General features: G+C 48.7%; 1 protein-coding gene across 9 annotated transcripts in view; it reads right to left on the reverse strand.

The window, feature by feature from the left end:
• FMNL3 (formin like 3) overlaps nucleotides 1-19,552 on the reverse strand; it is a 110,020-nt gene that overhangs the window by 11,840 nt on the left and 78,628 nt on the right. For all 9 annotated transcript variants that reach the window (XR_006413876.1, XR_006413875.1, XR_006413873.1 and 6 more), the window contains 14 exons: nucleotides 15,760-15,909; nucleotides 15,038-15,139; nucleotides 12,153-12,414; nucleotides 12,000-12,068; nucleotides 11,014-11,138; nucleotides 9,215-9,417; nucleotides 8,546-8,780; nucleotides 6,834-6,902; nucleotides 6,447-6,527; nucleotides 5,759-5,888; nucleotides 4,985-5,145; nucleotides 4,154-4,255; nucleotides 921-1,010; nucleotides 513-624 (listed from right to left, as the gene is read on the reverse strand). Coding sequence is in view for 3 of the 9 variants with exons in the window: in XM_044421875.1 (XP_044277810.1) it covers nucleotides 513-624; nucleotides 921-1,010; nucleotides 4,154-4,255; nucleotides 4,985-5,145; nucleotides 5,759-5,888; nucleotides 6,447-6,527; nucleotides 6,834-6,902; nucleotides 8,546-8,780; nucleotides 9,215-9,417; nucleotides 11,014-11,138; nucleotides 12,000-12,068; nucleotides 12,153-12,414; nucleotides 15,038-15,139; nucleotides 15,760-15,909 (1,891 nt within the window). In the remaining 6 variants the exon portion in view is untranslated. The remainder of the gene's footprint in view (nucleotides 1-512; nucleotides 625-920; nucleotides 1,011-4,153; nucleotides 4,256-4,984; nucleotides 5,146-5,758; nucleotides 5,889-6,446; nucleotides 6,528-6,833; nucleotides 6,903-8,545; nucleotides 8,781-9,214; nucleotides 9,418-11,013; nucleotides 11,139-11,999; nucleotides 12,069-12,152; nucleotides 12,415-15,037; nucleotides 15,140-15,759; nucleotides 15,910-19,552) is intronic.

The following is a 19,552-nucleotide window of genomic DNA, read 5'->3' on the forward strand; positions in this document are numbered from 1 at the left end:
CCTCTTTTAAAACAAACAACAACATTCTAGTCCTTATGAGTATACATACATGCTTGAAACAGGAATTAAATGGTGAGGTCTTTGGTATGCAGCTTCGTGAACATTAGACCAGAAAGAACCCACCATATAAGTTTCCCATCCCTACACCTCACTTTATATGTATTAATTTAGTTTATATAATTTATATTTATTTATACATAAATAAATATATATTTAAAATTATATTTATTGCTTTTTTGATGAAGGGGACGGAATGGACAAGCAAGTGCTGTAGGCACTTCAGTCCAATACCACTCCTTCAGAAGATGCAAGCTGACAGAGGCCTCATGCCATGGGGTGTGAGGAAATAAAATGAGTGGGGCAGGGGACACCCAAAAAGCCAGAGGCCTGGGGAAGGCAGGGCCCTTTGCTCAAGAGCACTGGCGGCACTGCAGCCCCTTCTCTGCTTTGGCTGCTCAGAGCCGGAATGGCCACAGCAAAAACGCGGATGCTCCCCTGGCGACGGGGCTTACCTGTGATGATATCCTCAATGGTCCCATCTTTGCCTTCGTAGACAGGCCGGTGGTCCTTGGCCTGGCGCCGCCTCAGCTCAGCGATCAGCTCCTGCTGCTGCCACTTATTGCGCTGTGGAGGCAACTGGAGGCTGGTCAGGGACTGGAGGAAGAACCGGAGCCCCCAGCCCAATCTAGCCACTCTACACGCCCCGCTGCGACCAGTGCTCCTACCTCAGGTAGGTGCACCCAGCTGGAATTCAGAGCCGGGGGCCTCTCTGCCAGGCGAGGGCTCACCCGGCCACACACACACTGACGCACTGCGAGGGCCTTCATGGGCCCCCCGTCAGGCCATTCATCCCTCTGTCCAAGCCAAGGCCATTCCCTGCACCGCACATCCTGGCCCCAGTGCCCTGCACTGGCTCCTACCTTCTCCAGCCGCTTGGCTTCCTGGGCCAGGGCTTGCTCCCTTTGGGCCTGCTCCTGCTTCTTGCGTAGCTCGTTCTCCTGCTCTGCATCCTGGAGGGGGAGAGAGAGAGCACAGCCGTGGACTGCAGTTGAGCATGCTTGGCTGGCATGAACCTGTCTGACACTGGGTCCATCTAGCCCAGCAGTTTCTATTCTGGCGATGTCTCTCAGGCCCCACGTAGGCAGAGGTCTTCTGCATCTCTGCTGTCTCAGGTGGTTTCCACTGGAGATCCAGGGAATGAACATGTCGCTCTCCTGCTAAGCCAAGCTCCCCCAACTTGGTACCCTCCAGGTGTGTTGGACAGCAACCCCCTACCATCCATCTTGGCTGGGAGTGAGGGGGTTATAGTCCAACATATCTGGAGAAGGCCAGACTGGGGAAGGCTGCACTGAACTATGGGCCTTCCCCACCATGTTATAGATCCCTCTGTTCCCCGCCAGTATGGCTGATGGCTGTCACCCGACACCTCTGGAAGGTGCCAGGATGGTGGGATAGCACATGAGAGCATTTGGTCGGGAGGACCGAGGAGATTCAGCTTCAGATACAAAGCTCAACTGGTAGGTTGCCTCGGGCAAGACACAGAGTTGGGCAGAGACTCCACAGCTTATACTGGCATACTTCCTGTGCTGAGACCAAGCATCCTCCACTGAAGGAAACCCAGGTTTTTCTTGAAACTGAGGACCTTTCTTGGGTCTTTTCTTGAAGACCCAGGAACTACCAGCCATTGCCAAACTGCTCATTCAGATGAGAAGTTTTGCCTAAATCAATGTCCCTCCAAGTTTTGACTTCTCTTCTTGCCTTTTCCGTCTTTCCAGTGACAGAGGGAACACTGTGGGCATAAGCTACCTCAGCTTTAGCACAGCTTTTGCCCCACGGCATTCTGATAAGCAAATTAGCAAAAAGTGGACTGGATAGAAAAACTATTAGGCGAGAGAACCGGGCATGTTCAGTCTTGAGAAGAGGAGGGACCTGTTGTCACTCTATAAGTACCTCAAAGGCTGTCACAAAGAGGAAGGATAAGATCTCATCTTGCTCATATCAGGGCACAGGACACAGATTAATCAACTCAAGTTGCGAAAACCCAGATCCAGGCCAGATATCAGGAAAAGTTTCCTCACTGTCAGAACAATATGACAATGAAACCAGCTGCCTAGAGAGGTGGTGGGCTCTCCCACACTAGAGACATTTAGAAAAAAACTGAGCAGCCATCTGAGTGGGATGGTGTAACGTGGTATCCTGCAACAGCAGGGGGCTGGACCTGGTGGCCTTCATGACCCCTTCCAACTCTACTCTTCTATGAATAATTGATCTCCCTTTGTGCAAATCTAGAAGTGCTTCCAGACAAAGCTCCGTCACCTTCCCTCATTCACGGAATTCTGCAGGAGGTATGAACAGCATTAGCATCTAACTCACTGACCCTCCCATGCTGTCTTGCCATGTCTTTCCTCTTTTTATTTACTGCAGAAAAACCATTAAGGGGAAAAAGAAGAATCGCTGCACAATGCCTTCGAAAATGTTGTGCTAAACCCCCTCCCTCTGTCTGCCAACAGCAATGACTGAAAGGCTCCCCATATGTAGCCTAAATCCAGCCCTGGTAAGTCCAGCCATTAAGAATTAAGCTCTCTCCTACCTGAGTGGACCCGCCCTGGGTTATGTCTCTTGGGTCATGCCCAAGTGTGACAGAACTTTGCAGACTGACTTTTAGAAAGGAGGGGAGGAAGGAAAGGGAAATCAACCAGGCCATATTGGGTTTGACAACACATCACTCTTGACAGGAAATGGATTATTTTGCAGCCCTTGGGCCTCTCCAGATGTGCTGGCCATGCTCCACCTATGTGGAACTCCGACTGTGCAGGTCAAGCAGGAAACAACATTGTGTGGTTTTTGGGGCCACCTGAAAATACCTTTATTTCAGGAGGTCTTCCTTGATCAGTCAACCATTTCTACTGACATTCTGTTTTAATGCAGTGGGTTTTTTTTTTCTTTTTAGTTTCTATCACGTTTTAAACTGTATGTCATCTTGATGGCTTTTCAGCACATGAGGTGGTATATAAATGTATTCCTGATCATAATGTATGGGTGTAAAAGCTGGACAGTGAAGAAAATTGATGCATTTGAAACATGGTGCTGGAGGAACCCTCGGCCACCAGAGGGATGAACAAGTGGAGCTTAGATCAAATCAAGGCAGAGCTTTCCCTGGAAGCAAAAATAACAACACTGAGGCCGCTGTACTTCAGGTGCACCATGAGAAGGCAGAACTCCCTGGAGATGACAATCAGGCCAGGGAAGGGCAAAGGCAGGCGAGAACGAAGACAACCAGCAACGAGGTGGATCAGTTCCATAAAGGGAGCCGCAGACTTGAGTTTGCAGGAGCGGAGCAGGGCTGTCCTGAACAGGACATTTTGGGGAGAGTGCATTCCCCAAAATGTCACCTTGAGTCAGAGATGACTTGTAATCATGTAACAATAACAAGAAATAAATCCCGTTAAGAATAAAATAATTATAGTAAATACACAAGTCCTGCATTCCTTCCAGCTTGCCACCAAAGGAAGCTGTGCCAGGCCTTAGCTCCCCACCACAAGGATGCTGCTCAGCCAGTCCCTTCCCTCCCACCAGGGAGGGCTGTACCATGCCAACACGCAAACCTTTATTTAGCCACCATTTAAATAATTAATATCAATAATTTTAATAATAATCTGACACAGTCACATTTTCTTTTTCCTTTTTTTCTTTAGTATGAACTGTTGCTTATGTTGTACTATTACTGAATGTTTTTAATTGCATTTGATACTACTGTTTTTACCTTTTGTAAGCCGTCGTGAGGCTTGTTGCAAAGGACGGGATAGAGATGTTTTAATTAAATTAAAAATTAAAATTAAAAATTAACCCTGGCCATGTGACAGCAGGCTATGGAAGCTGGATTGGCATTGCTTAGGGTTCCAAAGGCTCAGAGATGTGCCATGGGGGTGTGAGATGTCACTGTGGACAAGCAACGGAGTACCCAGGGATTCCCACTGGCCAGACCTATTCCCATGGAGATCTACTTCCTGCCAGGAGCAATGACAGGAAAACCTTCACGGTGCGGTGCAGGCAACTGGGCTCCAAGCTCATGGAGGGTCAGCCATGAGCTTCCCTTTCATGGCTTGCATAGAATCAGCAGCAGCTACCAGGGGCCTCCACCTCACATGCTTACCTTGTAGGATCGGATGAAGCGTGCAAAGACTGGGAAGAAAACGGAGGGGGGTGTTGTCTTGGGGCTCTCGCCAAAATAGCGCACGACGGTGTTGTAGGCCTCCTGCCAACAGGAAAGCAGCATGAGGGAAGACTGGCAGCAGCCCCTGGCTTGCCTCCATCTGAGGAGGCTGCCGGGCACAGCTGCCTGGTTCCTGGCTCAGGGTGAAAACTGCAATTCTTGCGTGAAATTACTTTGGACACACAGGCACAAGCCTTTCACATGGAATGCTGAGGTCAAATCTACTGCTAATCCTACTTAGAGTAAACCCACTGAAACAAATGGAATAGCAAACTTAAATCCCATTCATTTTATCAACTCTAGCAAGTTTGGATTTGGCCCTTGCTGTACATAACTACTTTGCACACAGTTTAACATGTTCCAAAGAAGTTAACACTGTGATGATTTAAAAGGCGTCCATTTCTGCACACAACCTAACTTCCAGAATGCAGGCGGACTCCCAACAGTGTTCTGCATATGAATGTAAAACAGGTTCCCCTTGCATGCACAATGTGCTGCACAAAGCGTTCTGTCGCATGGACTGGGCACTCAGAAAGGGGGAACGAGCCAGCTCTGGCGGCAGGTGCCGCATGAACACACAGCCGGTCAGGTGGCGCTAGTTCCAGATATGAACCTGGCCTGCAGTTTGTGCGCAAGAAACACAGAGTGCCGAAGGATACATCCTCTCCAGATAGGCATCGTGATGCTGGGTCATATAAGCAAGGGAGGCTTTGGTCACTAGCTGCAAAGGAGTTGGCCTCCAAGGTGTCTGGCTACTCCTCCTCCACACACCTCAGCGGTCTTGGCGTCTTTCTGCAGCCGGTCCAACTTCCCCTCATTGGCGCTGAGGAAGCTCCGCAGGATGCTATGCTCGTGCAGGCTGCACTCTCGCCGGATCAACTCCATCCCACGCCCCAGCTCCTTGACATCCAGCAGCACATTCTCCAGCGATACTGTAGAGCAAGTGGGGTACAGGATTGGTCCTGGGGCCAACTTGGGTCAGGGAATACCCACCCCACCTCGAGGCCAGCCCTGCTTCAAGCCAGTTAGGCTGCTGACGTTCAGGAATGCTGGAGAAAGCAGCCGTGGAGATGTGTGCAGAAGGGCGGTGGGCTCCCTCCATTCCGGTGCTCACACAGTGCTCGGAGGCAGCCTGATCTTTAACGTGAGGAGTGTCTGGCACCTGACTGGTTGCTGGAGTCCGAGTTCAAGTAAAAAAAACCAAGTAGAGCCAGCAAGTCTGGCGTCTACCCAGCCTTGCTCTGAGCACTCCAAACGGCTCTGATAGACACAGCTGCACCAGTATGTACGTAAAGTACCCCTCTGCTGCACCCACAGACACACCCCGGCACACTTGCTTCCACGCACCATGGATGAACAAGATTATGGGCAAATGAAGCCTGGAGTTCTCTCTGTCTCCACAGAAATGCTGCTGTCATAGGTCTGGAGGGGAAGGCTGGAGATAAAGCAAGGGACGGGTTCTGCAGTGAAGGAGATGTGGGTGCAGAGGGGCCAGGGGTGTCCAGACCCAGCCCCCTAAGTAGGCCTGCAGTGGGAGGGCCCTACCTGCAGCTGCCTTCTCCACAAAGTGCAGTTCTTGCCAGAAGGTGCTCAGCTCTGGGTACTTCTCCTTCACCATCATGGCAATGAAGTGCAGGAGTGTCAGTTTCCGGTCAGTTGACTTAGTGTCCAAGAGCTTTTAGGGAAGAGGTGGGGAAGAGCAGAAACACCAAGGCATCAGCACACCACTCTGTGCAGCTGTGTGCAAGTCACAGTGCAGGCAGGAAGCATCTATGCACATGAAAGTGGATGGTCACGCCTGTACAGGAATGCACACATGCTCAGCAATGAGAAGAATGCTCAGCTTGGCCCACATGTGCCGGCGTGCCATTTGCATCACGCAGGTGATCACACACACACACCAAGGGCACATGCCCCATGGTGACAGAGAAAGCTGTGGTTCAGGGGCCAAGATGAGAGTACTGAAAGAAGTCTAGTAAGAGTAAAAGCAGCTATGGGGCATACTGCAAGATGGCACAGACAAAAAAATCAATTTCAAAGAATGCCTGAACAAAGCATGTGGGAAAGGATACTGGCATCCCCCATTGAACCCACTGGCTTGGGATGTTGAGAACCGTGTTCCAAGACACCTGGAGCACAGCAGGTCAGGGAAGGTGCATATCTGAATACAAAGGTGCAGCTGCACATAGCTTCATCAGCTTGTTATGCTCCCCCTTTATGGCTTCTTCCTTACCAGGTCGAGACTCTGCAATTTGAAACCATAAACTGAGCCACGTTTGCTGCTGTTCATATAGTTGCCAAGGGCCAGGATTATCTGCAGAGAGAGAACATGTGTGTCTTACACCAGTAAATACTGAGGTACAAGAATCTGTGATTGATTTCAGTGCCCCTGTCTTGTCCATGTTCCTTGATTTGGTACTTCTCTGCACCTCTGATCTGCCAGGTCCTTTGGTTCGCTTCGTCCTGACAGAAAATGCACCATGCGAAGGTACTTGTTGCTTTTAGCTTTCCTTTACCCATGTTTAACCCTAGAATTTGAACATAGTTCACCAGCTAAGCTGAGTGGGTGGCCCCTCTCCCTGCAATGCCTTTCCTCATACCGTATCAGCAGAGGACCCACCTCCAGCATACGCTTGAGCTTCTGCGAAGACTTGACTGATGCTGAGGCGGCAATGATAGCGCTCAGTTGCTACAAGGGACAGAAAAGAAGTATTAGCCTTGGTTTAGCACCTAAGTACCTCCTGGTTCACTGTGAAGCAAGTGTGGAGAGCCTATTCTTGTTTGAGGGTTGCACTCCCTCAGGAGCAATCTGCTGCAGGCCCCGTGCCAGCATTGGCAGGGGCGAAGCCATCCGTGGGCAGAGAGACTGCCCCCTTTTTTTCCTTTTTCTGCCCAGCTTTTCTGAAACTACACAGTGGCTGCTGGTGGAGGGACAGATCTTTGTTGCTAGGGGGCTGATCACACACAGAGGGCTTTTGAAATCAGGGCACGGTTGCCCACTCTTGCTGTAAAATGAACAGAATCTTTTCACAGGAGAAGCGGGCGCTAGGAGCCCTCCACCGTGTGCAAATCCTGTGGGCACCTGTGGGCCCTGCTCACGGAGGGCCCTGCTCGTGTTCATGCAGCTAACGGAAGTGGACAGCATCCAGCAAAGCTTCTGTCAGAATAGATTTCTCAATCTCTAAGTTGTCATAAGTCTCCTTGGGTTATTTTGTTTGTTTTGCTACAATGATCTGACAGAGCTACTCTCTGGGAATTTTTTTTCATGGGTTTAGGTAAAAATTCATACTGAAGGGCCCATCAAGCTCAATGCAGGGGCCCGTCTTTTTCAATGCAGACTAGTCCCCGTGACTGCAGAGCAGGACAGTTTTGGAAGTGCTTTCTTTCCCAGTCTTTACTCAAACTGAAGATGGCTACATTTGTACCTGAGACTTTCTACAAGCAGAGCTATCTATGATCCCTCCCTGGATGTTGTTGGGCAGCATCAAACAGGAGTACTACTACTTGACAAACATCAAGGGGCACAGCATAGTGCCACTGCCGGACATTAAGAATGCAAAATATGTGACTCACCCTCTAATAAGATTGTTAGATAATCTGAAAGTTATGCAACGATGCAGCAATGTTTGCACTTGCTAGAAAAATATTCCTGACATGATTCCAAAGAATGCATTCGTATATTCTTAAAGGAGAACAGCAGTGACATTATTTATTTGTTTAATTTAAACTCTGGGAGGAATAGATAACATGGACAATTGTCACATGTCTAGCCTCTTGAGCAATTCAATGGAAAGGGGAAATCCTGAACTTTTGCAGCCCAATCCTATGTATGTTAACTCAGAAGCCAGCCCCACCAACACAATGGAGCTTTGCCTCCATCAGTGCATGGGGGTTACACCTGCCAGCTGCATTAATAGCTGGTGCCCTCTGGATTGTTCCCCTTTCCGAAAAACAGTTGGGAGGCTAAAAGGCCATAGAGGGGGCTTCTGGGCAAGCCTTTTGTGCTGGCCGCACCCTGCCTTGTTTGCAGCATGCCCTTGGGCAATCCAGAGATCTCTGCCATCCTCTATTTGTGCACCTCCCAGGTTTTCCCACTGCTTCTTCTGTCTTCTTCCTTACTGCAGAAACCCCACTAAAGTTAAAAAAAAGGCACAGTGGCTGCACAGAGCCTTCCCACTAAGAGCACTAGAAGCTCTCCCTCTGGAAGCACCCTGGGGGGCTCAGAGACCAGGCAGGAATCCCAAGTCCCAGATCCCTCACCCCTGGCCTAAAAACCCCCTGTTCCTTCTCAAGAGCTGAGGACCGAGCCACAGAGGTGAAGTAGCCCCATACCGGCATGAGCATCTGGATGTTTTCACTGAAGTTGCCCAGGAAAGCCATAATGGCCATGCGCTGCGTCAGGCGCTCAACCTTGCTGAAGTGGAGCATGAAGCGGTCCTCGTCTGACAGCTCTTCCAGCGGCTTCCGCTCCTTCTCATACTGCCTCAGCAGCTTGACCTCGTTCTCTGTTGGCAGGAAGCGCATGAGGCACTCCACAAAGTCCACTGGTAGTGTCTTCAGGTCAAACCTAAAACGTAACATCAGTCAAAAAAAAAGGAGGGAAGCAGTGTCAGAAGATGGAGAAACTGGCTGCTTAATTGCAGGGGGAGGGAGGAAAAGCGGATGCTCTTTGACCCTCAGCAGAGCCTTATAACATGAATGGAAAGCTCAGGGGCCGCCGAGGTTCCCCAGAAGGCCATGCCTCCTTTCCTCCAATGTCCAACTGTCTGGTGATTTTTTGGTGGTTTTCCACATTTTGAAAGGCCAAACTGCCTCTCTGAAGACTTAGTTACTTGCAGTAAGAGCTTTCAGCTAAAAGAGGTGGGTGTTTTGTCTCACCGCTTTTGCCCATCCCTAAAGTACAGGGCCCACGAACTTTTCCAAAGTGGAGTCCACCCCTGCTCTAACAGAAATCACCACGGGGCTGGAAGGTGCATGGGGTGCTCATGGGGCGGCACTCACGTGTGGATGGCTTTGCAGATCTCCTCCGTGCTCCGGCCTGCCTTGCGCAATGTGATGGCCAAGTTCTTGGCCCGGTTGGCCTCCAGCAGGGTGACCTTGCTGGCTGCTTTGTGGGACGCCTTGTTCTTATTGCACAGGAGGTCGATGGCAGGGCCCTGGGCTTTGGTCTTGAAGAGCTCTTCAAACTTGTCCAGGTCAAGGTCCTGCAAGAGGAAAGAAGACCACGGAGTTACCCCGCCTGATGCTGGACATAATAGTGCCAACAAGGCTGCACAACAACATTGCCTTTCGATGTTCTCAGCCAAAGGAAATCTGAACAAGGGCATTGTATGCCCTTGGTTACTTAAATCTGGGGAGGGGCAGCATTGCCTGGGTGGAGGAAAACCATGCCCAGCTCCCCGCCTACATGCAGTGGTGCACTTTGAGACTTTTCCATCCTGGACTTAATGCTCTTATGGAGTTTGCTTCTGTTGCTTTTATATGAGAGTAAGGACCATTTTCCTGTAGAAAAGGACAGTATATTCTAAAACAACAGCATTAAAGCATTGGAGCTAAAGCATTAAAAACAAAAGAATGAAAATTAAAGAATAAGTTAAAGAATGAAGAAGCATAAGTAACCAGGCTGTTCCCCTGCCAGGCTGTTACTATAAAGCAGAGTGTTGATACACTGGAGGGAAAGGAGCCTGCAGCAACCAGCAGCAACCCCAGGTGACCCACCTGGTCCAGGTGCTGATGTCGGGCTTGTTTGCCCCCACACACATGTGCATGGATGGGCACTTGCCCCCCTATCCAGACCTTGGCTGTGGGGCCCTGGACTCTAGCCCCAGGGGCCAGCCTGAGCCACACTGCAGCTCATGGTTTGTTGGGAGCATCAATGCGCAAGTCCCTCATCCACCACCCTGAATCTTCTAGAGGAATGGCGGGAAGCCTCCAGATTCAGAAGTGGCTAGTTAGCTCCAGGCAGTATCTGGAACTGAGCCACCGACTTGACTTTCCCGCTGTCTTGACCATGTGCCGCCTCGTGACCTTCACCGGCCTGACTGGGTTGCCAGTCACAATGGGGAGAACACCCCCAGCAGCGTCTCGACCAACTGGGCACCCTCCAGCCGTGTTGAACTTGAACTGCAACTCCCACGATCCACTGGCTAGGAATTGGTGTTGTAGCCTAAAACAACTGGCAGCGTAGACTTTAGACCTAGATTCAACCCTACATGCCTCCCAGGCGGAGATGCCCTCTTCTTTCCTGCTAATTGTCAGCAGTTCCCCCTTTCTCTGGAGGGCAGCTATCACCTCTTTTCCTCATTTCAGTGTTTCCCTGGCCCATTGTTCTCTTAGATCCCTGTGTTTTTGTCCCTTGCATTTGTCCCACATCTTTAACCACATTATTTTTTGACCAGTCTCTAGCAGGACACCCCAGGCACATTCCCATCATGGCAAACAGTTCCTGCCGAGCAAAAGTATTGCGAGCTTGCTCACAGTCCTCTGCCTACTTCAAACCCTTCCTTCAGCCTTCTCTCTTCTGGGCACAGTGTCCCTTAGCTCCTTATATTCTGCAACCTCTCCCCATTCCTATATGAGGTTTCAAAGCTAGCCAAACTGACAACTTTTCCTTCCCTACTACAAACTGTCTGAAGTTCCCTGAGCAACTGAACCTTCTGAGCTACTAGTTTGGCCAATCGGTGTTAGAGGTTTCACCACAAGAACTGCAGATAACCAAAATGACAGAAGGCAAACCAAAAAGTTGTATCCATAAGCCCCTGTAGCACATGCCTTGTCTCTGACTTGCCCCATTTGCTCACCTCCAAGATCTTTTCATCATCCAGTTCACTGAAGACAGTGCCACTGATCTGGTTGGGCTTCAGTGCTGTCCAGTTGAAGACTGGCAAGCGGAATTTGGTCTTGATGGGCTTCTTAATCCGGATTGCTTAAGAAACAAGGGAGAGGATAAAGTAGGATTTGACCATATAGGTGTGAAAGAGGCAGAGCCACATTTCTGCTTCTTCCCCCATAGGTCTTTGAAAGGAAAGGGATTTGGTTGGATTCTCTGACAATGCTCTGTTTCTTTTCAGTTCAGTTTTGCTGATTTCTCTTAAGCCTCAATTTGTCAAAACAGGGCCAGCTGTCGCTAAGTCCTTTCCCTTTGTCTTATGCAAGTGCATAAAGTGTGTCCACTCTTGACTACATGTGTTAGGCCACATGCCCCACTGACCATCATGGGGCTTTCTTCTGAGTAAGCATGCATAGGATTGTATTGCACCCCTTATATACAAGAAGAATCAACATGTATTTTTTTCAAAGAACTTGGAATCAGCTGTTTTTATCCTCACTCTAGTGGAATCTAGTGTGCTAAACGGGAACAAGCAGAGAAAATTCTGCAGCTGATTAAAAATAACACAAATGGTTCATATTTGCTTGATTTAGCCCCTTTTGCATAATGCACTCTGCTTTTGTTGAAATGTGCATAATTTACTTTGGTTTTACTAGTTATAGGGAGAAGCTATGCAGGACACTGAAGTGCTCAAGGGGAATCTTATTCAGAGATCTTTCCGGCTTTTGAGAGTTCTGCCAGAAACTTTGCATCTGCCAGTTTGTGGCATCTATATAGGCTAGAAACATAATTTTGTTTTTGCTCAGAATGAAAGCTAAAGTTCTCAGAAAGCTGAATTCTGTACCCTCTTGGCTTTTTCCATGAAATTGCAGCCCACAGCCCTATGTGTATACTATCCCCTAGCCCTGTACTGCTACCCACCCCCTCTGTATTGGTGGGAGGATGGGTGAAGCATACCTGATAAGCCCATAGTGAGGATCACAGAGGGGGATGTGCCAGGAAGTGGCGGGGCTGGTGGACACTTATCTGTGAAAGAAAAATGATGGATTCAGGCACCTCCTGCGCTGCTAAAGGGCTGGTTGGCTTCTTCACTTCGGAGGACAAGCATACCTGGTAGCGGAGGAGGGGGTGGGGGAAGAGGTGGCGGAGGAGGTGGAGGTGGAGGAGCAGCCTCCATGGGAGGCAGGACGGGGAGGCGGAGGTCATCCTCGGGGAGGTCGCTAAAGTTGATCTCCACCTCCGGAGGTGGCGGCAGCGGCAGGTGGTCGCTCCCAGCAGGGTGGGTGGTATAGTGACGCCGGAAAGCCTCTTCCTTCTCCTTGATGATTCTGCGCAGCGTGTGCACTTGGTTGCTGGCACTTTCATAGGTCTCCTGTTGCAGAAGACACAATAGATAAGGCCTTGGTCCATTTCATTTCTTGGAGGACATTCATTCTCTGTCCGTCTCCTACTGGACCTCAAGCTCAAAGCCCCGAAGGTCCCACTGTTTGTCCACCACCCACGGTGCCAGCTCCAGGCTGTGGGGACCTCTCCTTGGGCAAGGCACCCTCAATGGACCACCCTGTCTCCCTTCCACTGCCACCAGGCAGCACCTGCTCTTGATTGCCATCCTCTTCCTCAGTGTCACCTGTCTGGCAGGCAGAGAGCCAGAGAGCCAGTGGGCAGACAGTGAGTGCACAGGGCACATTTAGCTGCCTTGAGTTCATAAGCCCAGATGGCCACGTGTGTTGTCCAACTTGGGCGTGCTTCCCAGCAGGTGGCTTCTTGGCCCAGTCGCTCAGCTTAGAAGTCACCACACAAAGCCATGGCTTACACCAGGGTTTATAAGTCATCCTGGGCTTGAACACAACCACTGAACACAAGCAAACCTTTAAGTCGCAGGGGTGGCTACAGCCATTACAGGGTGACTTGTGAAGGGCAACAAAGAAGGCTTCCTGCTCTGCAAGAAGCTCTGAGCATGGGTGACGGATGCCCCAGTGTAGCCAAGTAGCACCTGGGGGCAGCTGTCGGAGGCTCCTCGCAGAACTGCCAGCCAAAATGCCCAGCTGCCTCAGAAGTGTGAGATGAGCGGCGTTCTGCTCAGCCTCTTCTATAGCAAGCCAAGCAGGACTCAGCTCCTCCCCCTGCTACCCAGCACTGCTGTCAATCCTGCCAAAGGTAGGTCATGTTCTTGCTGTTCCCACCTGCCATTTGGGGTTGCCTGCTCCAGTGAGGAAGGGGTTCCCCCTGCTTCCTGCCACCACCGCCAGCCCTTGCAGCCAGGCACAGCAGAAGGTGGCAGGCCAACTTGCGCACAGGCCGATGCAACAGCTGCTCCCTAGTTCCTGCACTCCGGTGGGAACACTCAAGAAGGAGGCGGAGCACCCTATCTACAGGGTGACCAATTATCCATCAGGTGTACTGGGCTGGGCAGCTTTCTCTGCAGTTTGGGTCATCATGTCATGCAAACCCTCCCAGAGGTATCTGCTCCTTCTGGAAGGAGGACCACCGCCTTTGTCTAAGCCAGAATGAGAGACAGGGAAGAAGCAGGTTGCAAGGAGCTGGAGGAGAAACGACCCCAAGGTCCCTTCTCAGTGGGCCCCTCCTCGGCTGTGGGTCCTCAGCAGGCGCTTGAGCACACTGAGATTTCATTTCAGACTGAAGCCGCCACTCAGTGTATTCTCAACTGTATCACTTCAGAGAGAAGCAGTCTGTTGCCCCTTTCAATTCTCCTCTATAGTATGAACAATAAAAATACTCTGCACATGGATAAACAGCACATCAGTGAAATAAATTTACAACTAGCCTGACAAATTAGCTTTCTATATGTAGAATTTTTTTCCCAGTGGAAGTAGGAATGCCTTCCACATGCAGCTTTAGATGGCACAGTCCAGAAAAGCTTTGCCTCTTTCTTCTGATGGATTTATTTATTAGATGTATATCCCATCTTTTTTCTTACAAAGGATTCAAAGCAGCTTTACATAATTCTCCTCTTCCTGCCCTCATTCTTATCCCCACAATAACAATCCTGTGTAGCAGGTTAGGCTGAGAGTGTGTGACCCAGTTGGTTCCATGGCTGAGCAGGGGACTAGAATCCAGGTTGTCTGAGTCCCAGTCCTGCACTCTTCACCACTACACCACACTGGCTCTCTCAAATGAATGTATAAACAGGTCCACATTCAGAGATCTGAAGAAAAATGAGCTCAGCCCTGGACCATTTTACAAAGTGGTTTCTCTGAAGAAAGAGTTTCAGTTTATCAGAGGAAAGTGTTCCATATCATGCAATAAAGGAATGGGGCCAAACTGCAGATGCTGGAAATCCACCCAGTTAGCTCCAACCAGGAATCACAGATGTCTCCTCCTTATGGCACTGTGATTGTAACGACATATCATCTTGACCCATTGTTATCAGCTGCCTCATAAAAATCCACAAGAAAACTTCAGAGAGGATGGTTATAACAGAGCCAGGTATCAGCACAAGAAGCTTATGGGGGATCCTGGAAGAATGTCGTGAATAATCATCTTTGCCGCAGAATAAGGCACAGAATTTGCTCCATCTTTGCCAGGAATGAGCCTTGATGGCATCCCTTCCTTTTATTGAGTTTTCAGGCCTCCTGCTTCAGGGATCCCTTTCCATGTTGACCAATGGGCAACGAGCCCATTAAATGTCTGCTGCAGAAACCCTACACACTCTAGAAATTTCTGGGGCCTTTGCTCAGGCTGTACTTGCACTTCGTGTGGAGCACGGCCTGGGACTTGGCTTGCTGTTGTCCTGTGCAAAGTGTGAGCACTCCCTGGCACAAACTGAGTGCTCAGCACCTGTGGCAGAAAGACCAGCACTGGTGGTCAAACTATCTTTCAGAGAAACCTGTCTATCATGACTGATAATTTCACTGAAAAGCTTCCAAGAAACTGACAGGATTTCCTAGAACATGATTTGAAAAGCAGTTTAAATCAAACGTCAGACCCATATCTTCCTGGAAAAGTCTCCACACCCCTTCCCCTTGTCCACACACCTTGACAATCTCCAGTTCCTTCTCCCGCTGTAGTAGTTGCTTCTCCAACTCTGCCACTCGCATTATATTCTCATTCTCTAGATCCAGCAGCTTTTCTGTCAACTGAAGAAATGACTTTTTTTAAAAAATAAAGGAAATAAAATAATAACTTGATTCCCTTGATTTCAATAACTTCCCTTGATTCCTGTTAGGATTTTCCTACCCAAATAACTGTTTGTTCAGAAAGCCCTATGTGGGGCAGACTCCTGAGAATCTCATGAATTGCTCTGTTCTTTCTTTGTTTTTGAACTAGTTGCTGACCCTTGTGGTTGTAGGGATATTTGAGGACAAGCTGCTTCACCTGACTATACCTTCACTTTCCATTCTTCACGCAATATGCAATCAATTTACAGAATGTACTGCCACGTGATAGTGATGAGGGTCATAGCTTTTGCCGGCTTCCAAAGGAGTTTGGGCGTTGTACAACAGCTATTTGCCAGGAGAGCGGAATGGAATCCCTATGTTTTAAAGCAGTATACCAAATTTGGGGGGCAGGGAACAGGGACAACATGACAGGACTCTTGCTTTCCTAATTTCTTGTGAGCTTTCTGGATACAGCTGGCTGACTGATGTTAGAAAGAGGACCTTGGACAAGCAGGAACTTGACCCTGATCCAGCCAGGGTCACGTTCCAGCTCTTCTTTTCTTCTTACAATGAACAGGAGAGGGGAGTTGTACACCTACATGTGATAAGTGCTCTTCTAACTCCTCCACTTTCTCCAGTGCCACATTCTTGGTCTCAGCATCCTCCAGCAGCCCACCCACATCAAACACGTTGTCCAGGTAAGCCTGGATCTGCACTTGCAGCTTCTCACTTTCTGTGTGCCTCGACTTCTGAGGAGAAAACAGAAAGCCCAGCATGAGGAAGAGAATAGCACGGAGCAGAGGAAGAAACCTGTGAGTTAAGGGAATTTTTCCTAAAAGCAAGGGTACTGATAGCACTGAGTCATCCCCAAAACTCCCCCAAGCCAAAACAGGACTATTTTTGTGGTTTAAGAAAGGCTGCAGCCCACGGGAACTTTCTCACACTCTTGGTTCATCTGAGAGTACATAACTAGAAGCCCAGGAAGGAGCCCCAGGGATAAAGCAAGTACACCACTAACCCAGCCAAGCCAGTATGTGATCAAATGTCAAGAACCCTTCTGGGGGAAACAGGACTCATCTTTGGCATATGTTTAAACTGGCTCATATGCTGTTTGCCATTACTGCCTCTTCACAGCACAGATTCCTAGGCATTACACTTTGGTAAAGTGCTGTGCATCCTGCTAGAGACCCCAAGTTCCCCTTCATAGAACTACAACTCCAAGGGATCCCTGAAAAAAGAGGGAAACCCTTTTAAACTAAATTGCATGTGAGTGTATATATTCTGTTTGAGATATCTTGAACCAGCACCCCTTCTGATTCAACAGCTTTCAACACCTCCCTCACCATCTGCCCCCTGAAAGCAGTCTCCTTGGAAGGGTGTTTTCTTCTATTTAGTTAGTTAGCAAAAATGGCAGCTCTTTCTGCTGAGGGCACTTCAGTTTTCCTGTTCCTTAACGTACTTCTGACTGTTCTACTCTAGAAGCCTTGCTTCTAGATTGCTTCTCTGTCTGCTTTCACCATGGCCTTAGCTTTGAAAACCAAACTCCCCTCCTGCCCCTCAATTCTGTGTTGGATGCTGTTTAGAAACTGAGACTAAAAACAAACTACATGCCAGGATTTCAACCCAGCTCTTGTAAGCCAGTTCTAAGGTTTAACATTCAATCATTCAAGGCTCTTTAATAATCAGAAGCCTAATAGCATTATTCAAAAAATAATATAGACTATTTCAACATAAAACATTTATTTGAAGCTTGAAGTTATTTAGGCCTTTTAAAAACATCCAGGGAAGTTCATTTTCATGTGTCCCTAATCCGTTCTGCACATTAATTTGTTTCTGGTGCTACAACAGTGATTTTTCAGAGTTATGCAGAGGGGATTAATTTTTTTAAAGTCAAAAATGCTGGCCCCAGCGTACCACACTTCTGGATGCCAAAATGGGGACTGCAATGGGCTTGACTGCTGCCTTTTACAATGTACAAAAAGGGGTGGGGAGCCATGGTGAATCCAAAAGGGCTCCTGAGGGCAGGGAGTGGAGAAGAGCTCATACCTCCAAAGGTATATTCCAGGATACCTGTGGGAGGACCAAGGGGGTGAGATAAAGGGGGGTAGCTACCCATGGTGCATGTACCCAAGACCCATCATGGGGCCTCGGGCAATTCACCCACACTGGCTGGCTTGTGCTGTAGTGTGGGTTGGTGTGTCATTCGACTGCCCTTTAACTAACAGTAGCTCTCTTTGTCTGGGGTGACAATAAATATGCCTGATACCTTGGCAGAACTAACAGAAACCAAGCTGTAGATCAACAACTCTAATAAAGAGGAAAGGTGGAGATAGACAATGACTGTTTTGAAAGAGAGTTGGAAGTGACTTGAGAGAGGCATCACTTCCAGTGGGACACTCACACATTTCTCTCAGCCAGGGGCTGCGTCAGATCAAACAGGCTTGGTAAGTTTTTGAAACAATACAAATGTCTAAAAATTCAACCAGAAGCCCCAGGAGGATAGGTAGAAAACCATTTGTTACTAAACTGCCTTCAAGTCTTGGGAAAATGCCTGCTCTTTTTTGTCTCTCCAGCTGATGACACAGTACTGAAGAGGAATATGTAGACCTGATGCTCATAGGTTGAGGGAAATTTCTCTCAGCAGGGGAAATTTGATCAGCAGGGAAGGAGGAACATTTTGTTTTGCTTTTAAGAGCCATTTCTCAGGGAACAACAAGCAGGCATTTTACCAGTTCCAAGCTACTTCCTGTATTTTCATCTGCCTCTAATGTGGGCTGTGGTCCACCAAAGATTATGCCACAAGACATGTATTTGTCTTTAATATAGGACACCTCATTGTTCTTGAAGGAACGAACAATGATACTCTTGTAATTTCACAGAAGCTCTGAAAAGTATTCCAAAGGAAGGCTGTTCTTCAGCCACAATGTGCTTTATTTCTATTCTCTCACCCCCTTCTTCTCCTAGGCATACACACACGTATATACACACACACACATATATCGTGCCTGGACATTATTCACCTCAGGTAGAGAGACACCTCCACTAAGACCATGAGCAGGTGTGATTTTGTGTTAATCTTTGACGAGGTTCCTATTGTGTGTACTTTGGGCTGGACTGCATTTTAGCACATAAAACATGCTTCAATAACTATAGTATGAAAGTTTTACTTCCAGTATAAAAGTTTTCTTCCAGTATAGGAAACTTCTATATGTGTGGAAGAAAATGTAGTGAAGATTCTGGCTGGGTCTGCACAACATGTTAAATCCTTTGGGAATCTTCGCTATGCCCTGTGGAGAAAATTCCACTCTGCCTGACAGGCACTGCCATGGCAGGGGCTATGTGCCCCTCCTCGCCCCCCTGCTCAGTCCTCCTATAGTATCCTAGGGGACACGGCAGGGGCACTGAGATGTCCCCAAACCACAACGAACCATTTAGCGCTGGTCACGGGTTGACTGTTTAAAAAAGCGCCTCTGTGTCATCCAGACTCAGATAGATGAGAGTAGTACAGGGTCACACGAATGCCCCCTGCCCCCACCAAAATATCAGAGGGTTCCGCTACAAAGGGTGCTTACCACACATCCCAGAATTTACATAAATCTGAAAAATGAACTGCAGTGGGGCACAGGGTTGCAGTTTGGCATGGATGCAGCATCCATGCCAAATTGCAGCTTCATAGCCAAAACGGATGTGGAAGCGTGCTTTGAAGCAGCATGAGGGTCTGCAGCACTGGGGTCTTTAGAGGGTGCTCAGGTGACCCGGGACAGCCCTTGTTTTCCCAAGTGTGAATGACATGGAGGCACAAGGCCACCATAAAACAGCCCTAAAACCCTTTACAAAGTGTTTTTGAGGATATTCCCCTCAATTCTCTTCACCTTCCAAGCAGGATGGGGGGGGGGGTGCTAAGAAGCCCCCAGTTTTGTAATTCACCCTGAGTGGATAGCACTTGAAGAAGCCGCAAGGCCTGAGGGAAACCCCTCAGTGGGAGTGTGAAGCTTTGAAGAGATAAGCCTGTCTCCCTGCACAGCGGTTCCCCCAGATGTTGAACCCTTTTCCAGCTGTCCCCAAGCACAGCTATGGCACTGTGGGGTGCCTGGGAAAAGCAGCTGCTCTCTATCCTCTTGGCTAGAGTAGCAAGCGTTCCTGTTGTGCTTGCCAAGTGGCCCTCTGTTTTCTCAAACTGACCATGGTTTATTGTGTTGCCACAGTTAAGTTTATTAAATCGTACCACAAGCCATGGCTAGCTGGGTTGATTTACAAACTTGTAAACTGCCCTGAGGGAACAGTTCTAGTTCAGACTACATGCTAAACCATCATACTTTAGAAACTACCATGGCTTAATGTGTTGTGAGAACCAAGTTACTAACAGGGTTAGCACAGTTATGACTTGTTGTA

This window comes from Varanus komodoensis, unplaced genomic scaffold (assembly GCF_004798865.1).
Source record: "Varanus komodoensis strain SLA01 unplaced genomic scaffold, ASM479886v1 scaffold12, whole genome shotgun sequence".
NCBI lineage: Eukaryota > Metazoa > Chordata > Lepidosauria > Squamata > Varanidae > Varanus > Varanus komodoensis.